Source organism: Pongo pygmaeus, chromosome 9, assembly GCF_028885625.2.
Source record: "Pongo pygmaeus isolate AG05252 chromosome 9, NHGRI_mPonPyg2-v2.0_pri, whole genome shotgun sequence".
NCBI classification, from domain to species: domain Eukaryota; kingdom Metazoa; phylum Chordata; class Mammalia; order Primates; family Hominidae; genus Pongo; species Pongo pygmaeus.
The window spans coordinates 3,519,130-3,532,338 of NC_072382.2; the positions used below are offsets into that span (position 1 = coordinate 3,519,130).

At 49.3% G+C, this 13,209-nt stretch overlaps 1 protein-coding gene across 4 annotated transcripts in view; it reads right to left on the bottom strand.

Annotated features, from left to right (window-relative positions):
• Nucleotides 1-12,998, bottom strand: part of NADSYN1 (NAD synthetase 1) — a 57,447-nt gene extending 44,449 nt beyond the window's left edge. For 2 of the 4 annotated variants that reach the window (XM_054438120.2, XM_054438119.2), the window contains exons 1-3: nucleotides 8,434-8,739; nucleotides 6,627-6,687; nucleotides 3,257-3,373 (exon numbers count right to left, since the gene is read on the bottom strand). In XM_054438120.2, the coding sequence (XP_054294095.2) occupies nucleotides 3,257-3,373; nucleotides 6,627-6,687; nucleotides 8,434-8,518 (263 nt within the window). In that variant the 5' untranslated portion in view covers nucleotides 8,519-8,739. Of the gene's footprint in view, nucleotides 1-3,256; nucleotides 3,374-6,626; nucleotides 6,688-8,433; nucleotides 8,740-12,937 lie in introns of those variants that run through there. The other 2 variants (XM_063670707.1, XM_054438122.2) reach the window with 2 other exon arrangements.
• Nucleotides 12,999-13,209: the final 211 nt, after the last annotated feature.

The window sequence follows — 13,209 nt, forward strand, 5'->3', positions numbered from 1 at the left end:
GTTTTAAGAGTGTGTAGCGACTGGGTGCAGTGGCTCATGCCTGTAATCCCAGCACTTTGGGAGGCTGAGGCAGGCAGATCACAAGGTCAGGAGTTCAAGACCAGCTTGACCAATATGATGAAACCCCGTCTCTACTAAAAATACAAAAATTAGCCGGGTGTGGTGGTGCATGCCTGTAGTCCCAGCTACTTGGGAGTCTGAGGCAGGAGAATCGCTCGAACCCGGGAGGCAGAGGTTGCAGTGAGCTGAGGTCGCACCACTGCACTCCAGCCTGCGTGACAGAGCGAGACTCTGTCTCAAAAATAAATAAATAAAAATAAATAAAAAAGTGTGTAGCACCTCACCCCTCTCTCTCTTGCTCCTGTTCTTGCCATGGAAGATGCCTGACGAACACAAACTTGTTCTCACTTAGACAAAGTGTGCTCAGAGTGTGAGAGAAACAGATGTTCTAAATAAAATACGGGCCCTCCGTGAATATCTGATCTCTAAGTGGAGTAAGCCACTAGAACAAACTCAGAAACAAACTAAAGCAGATCAGGGCGGCGCTTTCACTACGTGACCATTTTACCACTGAACACGTAAAACAAAGTCATACACCAAACAATGCACCAGGAAAAGGATTTTTACCTTACGTGGGAATGGACTGACATGTTTCACATATAAAGGACTCAAAATAAATGAGGCACAAACAGTTGTAGGCAAAAAACCAGGTAACTCTCGAAGAGTGTTATAAATCACCAAACAAAAAAAAGTTCAACTCAGTAAGTGAGCAAAGCAAATAAATAAGACAGTCGTTTTTAAAAAAATTATTCACCACTCTGTTTTTTTATTTTGTTTATAAAAGCGAACCCCTTGTGGAGCAGAACTAAGGATGGTGCACCTCCAACCACAGAGGGTGGGAACCCAACTCAGCACCCTCTTCCTGGAGGATCGTTTGAAGAAACAATGCAGGATGGAAGTTATCAATGACATTATGATAAAACTCTTGTTTTGTTCAATGGAGCCTCCAATCCAGAAAAACGCTAGATTTCAAAAGAAAAAATACCTTCAAATATGATGGTTGCAATTTTAAGTGTAAAAAGTAGAAAAATGAAAAGAGGATTATGAATTCAAAGTCAGCAGAGGAAAAGTTTGAGCAAAAATGAACAAACAAAAAGACAAAACTCAAAAAGAACCAGCCTGGGCAACATAGCGAGACCCTGTCTCTACAAAAAATAAAAAAAAAAATTAGCCAGGTGTGCTGGTGTGCACCTGTAGTTCCGGGTACTCAGGAGGCTGAGGCGGATGGATCACTTGAGCCCAGGAGGTCGAGGCTGCAGTGAGCCAGGACTGCACCATGGCACTCCAGCCTGGACAACAGAGTGAGAATCTGTCTCAAACAAACAAAAACAAAAACAAAAACAAACAAAAAAAAGAAAACCTAATGAGTAGAAAACTTGGTGAAGTGAATAGAGTAAGTCCTTGTGGTCTTCTGACTCTCAGCCCCTCAAAGATGTCCCCATCCTAACTGCTGGAGCCTGCGACTGTGTTATGTTACCTGAGACGTTGCAGGGGTGATGAGGTGACAGGCCTTGAGATGGGAGATGATTCTGGACAATCTGGGCCAGCCAGCATAATGGCAAGGGTCCCCATAAGAGGGAGGGTCAGAGGAGGAGCTGCGACAACAGAAGTGGGGGTCGGGGTGATGTCACAGCTGGGAGGGGCCATAGGCCAGGGAAGCTAGAGAAGGCAGGGACACAGATCCTCCTGGAGTGTCTCTGGAAGGAACCAGGCTTGCTGCTGACCCACTGATCCCTTGACTTCTGACCTTCAGAACCATTAGATAAAAGACTGGTGTTGCTTGTGTGTTTTGTGTCCATGGAAATTCCTCACAGCAGCAAAGGGAAACTAAGAGAGTCCACAGGACCAATCAGCATCATCCATGTGAACAGAGCACTAAAACTCCCATCCATGTGCTGCTTAGAAGAGGCCCCACTCCACAAATGTCATGGTGAGGGTCACACGCGAGTGGCGGGAGAGTATGTGCCAGGCAGATGCCAAAGAAGAAGCAAGTCGAGGTGCCACGTCCATGCCGGATGAGGCGGGGCTGAAGGAGACGTAAAGGACTCGATGCGAGGCTCAGTGACAGGGGATGGTGATGCAGAGCGTGGCAGACACCAGCAGAACATGTGCAGAACATGTCTGCAGAGCGTGGCAGACACCAGCAGAACATGTCCCCATAGGGGACGGCTATGCAGAGTGCGGCACAGACAACCAGCAGAGCGCACACAGAGGCCTCCACAGGGGACGGTTATGCAGGGCACAGCACAGACACCAGCATAGTGTGCGCAGAGGCCTCCATCGGGGACCACCTATGAAGAGTGCAGCACAGCATCCTCCATAGGGAGCCGGCTATTCAAAGCAGGGCTCAGACACCAGCACAGCATGTGCAGAGGCCTCCACAGGGGACCGGCTATGCAGGGCACAACACAGACACCAGCACAGCACACACAGAGGCCTCCATACGGGCGGCTATGCAGGGACAGCACAGACACCAGCACAGTGCCAGCAGAGGCCTCCATAGGAGACTGGCTATGCAGGGCACAGCACAGACACCAGCATGGAGCATGCAGAGTCCTCCATAGGGGACCGGCTATGCAGGGCACAGCACAGATATCAGCATGGAGCATGCAGAGGCCTCCATAGGGGACAGCTATGTAGAGTGCGCCACAGACACCAGCACAGTGCACACAGAGGCCTCCATACGGGCGGCTATGCAGGGACAGCACAGACACTAGCACAGTGCCAGCAGAGGCCTCCATAGGGGACCGGTTATGCAGGGCACAGCACAGACACCAGCATGGAGCATGCAGAGGCCCTCCTTGTGGAGCTACACATATGCAGCCTAGGACATGGGAACCATGTGGCAACATGTGGACATGGAACGAGCCCCAGAGCTCCCTGCGATGTGAGTCAAACTCTCTGCACGGGGTGGGGTGAATGCTGCATTCCCCTTTGTGCAGAGTCTGCTGATGTGTGCACAGGACTTTCTGGAAGAACTGACACATCCTGCTTCCAGGAGCTCCCTCCTTGCAGGGAAAATGAGGTGGCTTACGGGGCTGAGATAGGAACAAAACCCACTTTTCAAGCATAAGGGCTTTCGTATCCCTGGACACGTGGATGTTCCATACCCTGGATGGAGGCCGGTTGGGTGGGTCACGCCCTTGAGCTTGCCTTTGTCCCGGGCTTGCCCTTCCACACTCACACTGGCACTTACATCCCCACGTCGCAGATGATGTCCTGAGTGACGGGAGACTCCAGAAGGGCCGCTAGGACTTGAAACGAGTGCAAGAGGGTGTCCGACTCGTAATAATGATCCCAACATCCGTAGCCGCTGCAGAGAAGTGAGAAAGTGAGCTCCAGAAACAACTCAGGTGACCGGGGAGGGGCAGGGCCTGTGGGCCAGGCCAGTCCAGTCTGAACGTGTCTGGGGGCCGGGGCTCAGGTGTTTTCTCAAAGCCTTCCAGGTGATTCCAATGAGCAGCCAGCATAAGACCCACTGCCACAGCCAGATGTGCTGTACTGAAAGTGAAGAGCACGGCCCCTGCTTCTCTCTCTGAGTTTTAAGTTACTACAAAAAAACTCTCATATCAGGAAGTGCCTGCCCTTGGGTTTCCTTGTAACCATTAATATGGCCCAAATGACACTGATCTACAAGAAAAGAACCTCAAAGAAACAAAGCTGGACCCACAGAAATCCATTCTTTGGCAAAGAAGATCACTAATAACCATTCAGAAAAACCACCCACAAAGCTGCCCCTGCGTTTCTTGCTACAGGGGCTTGTAGTCGGCTGAATGATGGACCCCAAAAGGGTCTGTCCACATCCCAACCTTAGAAACCTGCGAAGGTGACCTTATTTTAGAAGAAGAGTCTGCTGATGTAACTAAATTAAGTATCCCAAGATGAGATCACCCTGGCTTTTGCAGGGGGGCCTAAATCCAATGACAAGTGTCCTTGTAAGAGAAAGGAAAGGAGAGACAAGGAGAACATGAGGAGGCAACGTGAGGACGGAGGCAGAGACGGGAGCAATGAGGCCACAAGCCAAGGAGCACCTGGAACCACCAGGAGCTGGGAAAGGCACGAGGGACCCTCCCTAAGAGCCTTCAGAGGGAGCCAGACCCTGCTGCCATCCTGATTTTGGACTTCCGGCTTCCTGAACTGTGAGAGAAGAAATTTCTGTTGCTTTAAGCCTCTAGTTTGTTTCTATCTGTTTCGGCAGCCACAGGAATTAATTCAATAATCCGTAGTGTCATTAAATGCAAAGGCTGGGTTTCTTAGTATTGGGGTTCCCATAATAAAATATAGAGTATTTGTGGAACACTTATAACTCTTCAAGAAGTTCTCCTTTCTACTACACATCAGCCTGGAAGGCACACTTCAAATGCCCGGCAAACCTCACACACACCTGCATAAACCCCAAAACCAGCAATTGTGACTTTCAGTATCTGGGAAAGCACTGCTGTCTGCCTTGGCTCTGCTAAGAGGAAAAGCCCAGTTCTCAGACAGAAAAGGCATCCAGGAGATGCCCCAGTAGGGAACGGAGTCCTGAGATGTCCTTTCTCCTCCAACGGATCGGTTTCGTGGGTTTTCACGCCCTGTTGGCGTCCTGGCCCACATGTGAAACCAAATAACGTTATAACACCACACGTCCTGCTGCATGGTGTCCAGCGACCAGAGGCCTCTCACCCCTTCGGCGGGTCAGCAGCAGGGGCTGGTCCTGGGGCCATTTGGGTGGTAGCTTTCCCTTTCCAAAGCTTCCAGCACCGGCTCAAAGGAAACAGCTGACTTTTCTAGGTGAGAGGGTCTCTGGTCCACAAGTCAGCCTGCACTAGAGCCACTGGGCCCTCCCTGTGTATCAGGTGCTGGACCTCTAACCAGTAAGAACAAGAGGCGGTGTGCTCAGTGAAGTGATGTCCCTCCTCTCCTGCCTCGGTTTCCTCTCTGTAAGTTGTTGGAATATTTCATAGGAGCCTGCTCGGCAGGTTGTAAGCTATGTGGAGACCTGCTCAGCTGGGCCCCTGTCCCTGCTGGATGCAAATATTCCATCCCAGCGGCCTTCAGTTAGACATCCTCCCACTTTTAAAATGAAACAGCTCCATATTTGGAGGAAAGAGAGAGGTGGATGCAACTTTTATAGAAGAGAGACTAGGACGAAGAAAGAAAAGAAGACGTAAACTCTAAGCATCTGGGCAACATCAGGCAGGGGGACTGGGCTGTCACCACTGAAGCTCCTCCAGGGCAAGCAGCAGACAGAACATGAGGATCAGGCCCTCAAACCAGCCCAGGAGAGGTTAGGCTCACGAGATGATCAGGCCTTGAGTCCAGCCCAGGAGAAGATGCGGCCATGGGGCCAGGAGAGGATCGAAGCTTTGTGATATCAGACAACCCAGAACCCTAGATCCCTTGGCACTGAGGTGAAGAATTCCTTAAAGAATCAATCAAATGAAGACAAATTAAAGAACAAAGTAAACATTCTTGGATATTATGGGAAAAACAGCCCTATCTGAAGGTGGTATTCTAAGGAGAGAAATCAACCTAATGAAGGAAAGGAACTTGCAAGGACTTAGAGAAAGATACCTCTGGACTCACACAAAACCTCCTAAGAGAAGACAGTTCCTGCTTACTCTAAGTCCAGAAGCAAGAACACACACTAAGGCAGGGGACAAAGACTGAAGAGCGACTTCCAGATTCCACCACGGGTCAGAGGCCTAAAGACCAACGGGAAACTAGCAGAGCACAGATGGCAGCTGACATCCAAAATGAGAAAAGACTATTGCTTACAAGAGACTTACATTGTGGCTACTCATTGTTTGTTTGTTTGTTTGTTTGTTTTTTTCCAAGGGACAAGAAGGGAAATAAGCAATCAGTTTTCCAGATTTTTACAAAAAGGCATATAAGAAAAGACGACCTATGCTTGCTTGTGGAAAGATTCTGAGATCACGGAATGAAAACCTGGGAAGATGTCTTGGTCCTTCAGGCTGCTATAACAAAACACCTTGGACTGGGTAATTCATCAACAGCAGAAATGTATTGCTCACAGTTCTGGAGGTTGGGAAGCCCACGATCAAAGCGCTGGCAGATTTGGTATCTGGTGAGGACTGGTTCTCTCCTTCTCTGTGTCCTCACATGGTAGAAGGGGCCAACAAGCTCCTTTGGGCCTCTCTTGTAAGGGCACTAATCCCATTCATGAAGGCTCCACCCTCATGACTCAATCACCTGCCAAAGGCCTCATCTCTTAATTCCATCACCTGGTGGTTAGGTTTCAACATATGAATTTTGCAGGGATGCAAACATTCAGACCACAGCAAAAGGGCAGTGGTAACACAGAAGCAGCCCAACTTTGAAATTGGCCTTAATCTGGTAAAAGTCAGTTCTTTTAATTACTCAACATGGGAATCTAGACTTATTCAGCCTCCCTGGGCCTGCCCTTGCTCAGGTGTTCAATGGCATTAACCAGGCCCAACAGCAGGTGTGGCGTGTCCACATCTCTCAGGACTGTCCCTGCTCCTTCCTTGCCTTCTCAGGTGGGGAAAGCTGATGCTGGCATCGCTAGCTGACCACCCCAGGGTGTCTGTGTCTGTTCTCACCATATTTCCAGCTCTGGTCCAAGCCTGTATCTTGCTCCTCTGTTTTTGGCAATTTCAATACCTGTAAGTACAGAGAGAAAAAGAAAATGGAGCAATTTCAGCACCTATACATTCAAAGACAGATGAAATAACCTGCTGCAGTAGGTAGGCTAAAAACAAAAAACAAACAACAAAAATGCTCTGTGCCTTCCCAGACCGGATGCAGTCAGGCTTCCTGTTGACAGCCTGGCAGCAGAGGGCAGCATACACCTGTATACACCTGTATACACATGAGTACGCCTGCACCTGCTTATACTTGCATATACCTGCTTATATCTGCAGGAAATGAGAAACAGGGAGGGCTTGCAGAGCTGACCCTTAGCACTATGGAGGAGGCAGAGGAAGAGGAAGAAGTCACACCCTAGTAGTTTATTAACAAGGAAATGCCCAACACCATCTAGAGGAAAAAGGACTTGGAGGATTACGATCCAGCAGTGGTGCCACTGTCAGGCACCATTGGCTTACTGGTCTTGGGCAGCAGCTTCCAACAAGCACCTAGGGAGGAGAGGCTGGCAGAGTGGAAACTTAGCTCTGGCCACCAAGCCTTCTTCAGTCCAACTGGATTTGCTCTGAGCAAATGAGGTGAAAGCAGGTTGATATTAACAAAAAATAATAAAAAATAAAAAACCACTGGCTGCGGTGGCTCATGCCTGGAATCCCAGCACTTTGGGAGGCCAAGGCAGGTGGATCACTTGAGGTCAGGAGTTCGAGGCCAGCCTGGCCAACATGGTGCAACCTCGTCTCTACTAAAAATACAGAAATTGGCCATGCATGGTGGCAGACGCCTGTAATCCCAGCTACTCAGGAGGCTGAGGCAGGAGAATCGCTTGAGCCCAGGAGGCAGAGACTGCAGTGAGCCAAGATGGCACCACTGCACTCCAGCCTGGGCAACAGAGTGAGAGTCCATGTCAAATAATAATAATCATAATAATAATCCAGGGCACATACTGATTAGATGCCATCTCTCGAAGCATTCTGTTTCTATTGTTTCTGGCAAAGGCTCTTGCAGACAGCAGACCAGTGCAAGACAAGCTGCAACCTGACTACACCTGCAGGCTTGCCCATTTAGGTGCAGGTGTAATAGTTTAACTTTTCATCCTCCACGGTGCGTCCGTATGAACGAAAATTAGATGGTGACCTTTCAACAACCACACCCTATCTTCGAGGCCACCACGCCCGGCTGATTTTTGTATTTTTAGTTGAGACGGTGTTTCACCATGTTGGCCAGGCTGGTCTTGAACGCCTGATCTCAGGTGATCTCCACCCCCCCAACCCCCTCAAAGTGCTGGGATGACAGGCGTCTTTTTCTACTCCCCTTTCTGGGATGCCTTCTCCCAATGCCCACCCACCAGGAAGGCCCACGGGGACCAGAGACCATCAATCTCTGTTCGCTGCACACCATCCCCGCCAGTGGGCAGCCATTCTGTCCAACTTAGATATCTCCGAGAATGGGCAGCTCAGCCCCAGCCACGGGACCCCATAGATATCAGAACACGGGTACATCCCGAGGCCTCCCGCCTAAACCTCCAGACTTTTCTTAACCCCGCCTTGTACATCGCTTGTCCCCAGGAACTATAAACACTCACTTCCCGACGAGGACCTGAGCACGTACCACTGGCGGGGTCATTGCCCATTATCTCACCTGATCCCATGCCCAGGGCCGCGAGGTTCCCAGGACAAGGCTGTGAGCACGCCACGGGCAAGTCTGGGCCCAGCCACGGTACCCGTGCGCCACCCCAAACCGGTGCCCCCGCCGCCCCAGACTCACTCTTTAAAATCCTTTGCAAATTGCCCTCGAAGTCAAGGGCCCACTGGTTGAGTGCGCAGGTGGCCACGGTCACCTTCCGGCCCATCCTGGCCGCAGTCGCTTGGGCAGGAGGCCAGCAGGGAACAGCAAGACCCGGGTCCCAGCGAGGTAGGTGGCTCGGGCGCCGGACCTTCCGGGTTGCCCGGCCCCGCCCCCTCCCCGCCCCCTCCCCGCCCCCTCCCCGCCCCCTCCCCTCCCATCCGTTGAGGCTCCGGCCAAGGAGAACTGCGGCGTCCGGCCCTGCCTACGGATCGCCCCGCCACGTCTGAGGAGCTCACGACAGCGCCTGCGCAGCGAGGTGGCCGCAGAGTTCACGGCACCGCGAAGGGCCCCGCCCCCGTCCCGGCTCCACCCACGTCCCGGGCCCCGGCCCCGCCCCGGCCCTCGCGAGCAAACCCGTCCAGGCGCACAGGTGCAGGGGGCTCATCGCCCAGCTGCAGCACCCCTCCATTTTATCCCACACCGCCACCCCACAACCAGCTTAGCTATGTTTTATTTTAATACGGCATGAAACGTTCCAAATACACCAAAAGTGGAGAGTACAGTAGGAGCGCTCCATCGTGCCCGCGGGACCGCAGACGATAGCAATCGATTCTCCGTGCTGGGAATCCCACCTTCCTGGGCGGATGGCGCTGAATTCTTGGGAACCCTCTCCTGCCCCTTTCACTCCTGTACCACGTGTGTAAGTAGCGCAGGTAGCGCACTGCTTGCCTTTTCTGAAACTACAGGAACTGCACTTGAATGTGCTTCTGCAACTTGATTTTTTCCCCTGTAATATGAGATACGTTCTTTTAATTATTTTTCTGCAGTTTGGTATTCCATTGTAGGAGTAAAGCAGGTTTATTCAATAGCGGATGGGCATTGAAGTTATTAGCAGCTTTTTGCCAACAGACGCACGCACACAAGCAATACTGCAATTTCCTTTCCGGCAAGGTTTCCTTTGTGGCCTGGTTCCGCCAGTTCCTGCAGCAGCTTTGCGGAGTAGTAGGGTTCGTGCTGTTTGACTTTACTAAATATTGCCAAGTCTCTTCTCCAGGGCGCTTGCACCGATTCACTACCAGCAGTTTCTCACTTTTTATTTTTTCACATTTCCTCTTTAGTCCACCCACGGTAGAATCCATTTTTCCCCCATATAAATAACTGCCTCACCATCCTTGCTTGAAGAGGCCATCCTTCCTTCTGTCATTCATGTTAGTTTAAAAACACACAATTTACAAATTTGGAAAAAGAGAAGGCTTTATTTCTTGTAAACGGTTGTGAGGCTGGGAATCTGTCTCCAGCCAAGGCCAGAGACAGGCACTTCCAAGGAGGAGGGGTTGGGGCAGGAGCGCTATGCTGAAGAGATTGGCTAAACATACATATTCAACAGGTTACAGGAGGAGCTATGAATATTCATGAAGGCGGTCCTGACACATGCCCTCTTATTGAGCAAAGCATGTAATATATGACCCATGTTCACTTTGGGGTGGAGACTTAACATTTACACATTTTACAATTAGGGCCTTTACGGCAAAAGGTCTTTTCAGGACACAAAGGCATGCAGATGCATCATCTTTCTCTATAAACGGGTCAGCTGGTCGGCGGGGTCAGCTGGTCGGTGGTCTCTTATCAGGAGAAAGTCACCGAAATCAGTCTCTTGTCCAATCACCGCTGTTATGGCTGGTGAAACAGAGTCAGTTAGTCGGCACCTAGTGGAGCTGCAATTGTTTTAATACTGCCTATCCCAAGGCTAGTGTGTGTTTGGCTAATAGAGAAACAGAAAGCCTTGTGGCTGTTAGAACATAGTTTATTCTCTAAGTGTGGGGTGCCTGACTTACCCTTTCCTAGCATGGCTTTGGGTCCTGTTTATAATTTGGTATCTTATTGCCACAGAGTCTGTTCTGTCAGTCTTACGAACTCTGTTTTAACATGAATGCTGGCCAGTTGTGATGTCCAAACTCTAAAACAGGGAGGGGGCTATTACCAGGCGCGTCTGACCTCCCATCCCGTCATGTCTGGGAACTCAGTGTTAAGGTTTTTCTGGTGTCCCCTTGGTCAGGAGAAGGTCTCTTTGGTCAATGGGGGGCTTAGGATTTTATTTTTACCTTATGTACATATACCCGTTTTCACATTTTGAATCACTTTTTTCCTGCCTATAAAGTAATGCTTGTTCATGACAATTTGGAAACTCCACAAAAGCACCAGAATGTTATACATGCTAACTTATTTAATCCTCACAGTAGTTTTCATGCTTCTGAAATCCACACGATCTGCTCAAATTATCTCCTGCCAACAATGGCTGATGCCAGGCCTGGGCGGAAAAGGGGAGGATCCTTGAACATATGGTTGTCCCAGAAAATAAGTAAGTACTCAAAGGATGGTAGGGACATGTCATTTGAAAAAAGAAGCCAATTTGAAGGGGCTCCCGTTAGCCAAATATAGGACAATACAGTAATGATCACAACTCAGTCAGCTAAATCCATTAGGGCATACTGATAAAAAATAAATCAAAGAGGAAATCCCTATAGGAGAATGCTTGCTAATAAATAATTTATTAATAAATGTTGAGGGAATGATAAAATTAGAAAATTAACACTTTGTCCCAAGAAATAAGGGATTCAGGCAAGAGTCCTCATTAAATGCTAGTTCACTGGGTGAAAGGTCATTTGGGAACAGCGTATTTACAGTCTCAAAGTATCACTGCACCAACTACTCATTAATAACAAAAGGAAAAATGGAGACTTCTGGCAGAAACCACTGAGCCCCGCTATCAATCATGGAGCACAGTGATATGTTGTCTTAAAAAAGAAAGTTTTAGGACTCTTGACATTTATTATGTCAACTTGGGCAACAGAGCAAGATCTTGTCTTTAAATAAATAAAAATAAATAAATTTATTATGTCAAGAGGGAAGTTAAGTCCTAGAAACTGGGTCACATAGCATGTTTGTAATTTTGTCTTTTAGATTATAGGCTAGTGTTTTTCTTTATCATTTATGTTTTATAAATGACTACGAGAGACCACAGACCAGGCCTCCTCCCCTTTTAATTACTGATCTTTATTATAGATTGTCTCTTATTATCCCGTACTTAGACCAGACTCCTACATCTTCAGTGTAAAATGTTAAATTTACCTTCCCCCCAAAAAAGACCACCTCAACTGGTCAGATTATAACTTTATGCATAAAAAGATGTTAAATTCTTTTAAACTTTCCTAAAATTTGTCTGCATAAATGATCCCAAACATCCACACTTCAAAATACTGATTTCCATTCTTTAAAATCTGTGCTTCCCAGGCAGCCTGTCTTCAAACTTTATACACTTAAATAAACTCTCTTTAAGCTAAATTCTGACCCGTGTGGTTATTTCAGGTTGACAGCCTTCTGACAAGATAAAACATGCTCTATGTAGTATATTATCCTGCCAAAAAAAGTGCATAGCCTGAATGCACAGTGTGGCTCCCTGATTAGATCCTGGGGTTTAAAAAAGGGCTGTAGGGCAGAGCTTCACACCTGTAGTCCCAGCACTGTAGGAGGCCAAGGTGGGTGGATCGCTTGAGCCCAGGAGTTCGAGACCAGCTTGGGTAACATAGTGAGAACCCCCAGTCTCTACCAAAAAAAAAAAAAAAAAAAAGCATGTAGTGGTGTGCTCCTGTAGTCCCAGCTACTCAGGAGGGTGAGGGAAGAGAATCCCTTGAGCCCAGCAGTTCAAGGCTGCAATGAGCTGCGATCGTGCCACTACACTCCAGCCTGTGTGACAGAGACCCCCATCTCAAAAAAGCAAAACCAAACAACAATAACAAAAGGGCTGTAAAGGGCATTATTGGGACAACCGGGGGAAACCGGAGATGGAGAATAGATAATAGCATTGAACTGATGTGGTCATTGTATTTTGGTAATATAGGAGGTTCTTCTTAAGGAGTTGGATAGCTAAGTATTTGGGAGGGGGGTATCACGGTATCTGCAGCTAATGGTGGGGGCTGAGTGGGGAGGAAAAAAGAAAAATACACATATATAAACAGAGAGGGAGAGAAATGAAACGTGGCCACCTGCTCACCCCTGCTGAATCTAGGAATCTGCGTGTTCACTTTACGTTCAACTTGTTTGTATGCTGAACATTTTTCAAAACAAAAAGGTGCAGGGAAAAAAGAAAACATGATGTCTGTCTGAGGGCCACAGAGACGTGGCAACTAGATCGCTCTGCCAGTAAGTAAGGCCTGTTACGCGAGCTGTTGGGTGTGGGGTCAGCAGACACCTTCAGCTGCCCCCACCTCCAGGGCTGCCTCGCCCCAGGTCATGCCCTCGCAACGTGGCCCGTGCGTCCGGCTCGCACTCTTGCTCAGCTTCTCCCTTTGCCCAGTCCTGCTGCTCCCTCCCCTCCCGTCCTCGCACAGGTGTGCCACCCTAATAAGCAGGCCACCCAGACTCCATCTCGGGTCACTTTGGCGGTCTCCCAGCGTCGAGCCTTCCCTGACACCCATGTGTTTACCTGATCGTTTATGGAGGATCCTCTTCGCCCCAGGACGTGAGCCCTGGGACCAAGGACTGTGTCTGTTTTGCTCCTTGCGGTGCACCGGCGCCTGGACATACGCTCCATCAATGTGCGTCGCGAGCCGCTGAAGCCCCATTTGCCGAGGGGGAAACTGAGGCACGATGATCCAGGTGATGAGCCTGGCGCGTTCTCCGCGCGGCCCACGTGGCCACTCCGCCCCGCCCCACCCCCAGCAGGTTCGCTCGGATCCCGAAGAGGCGCGGGAGGCT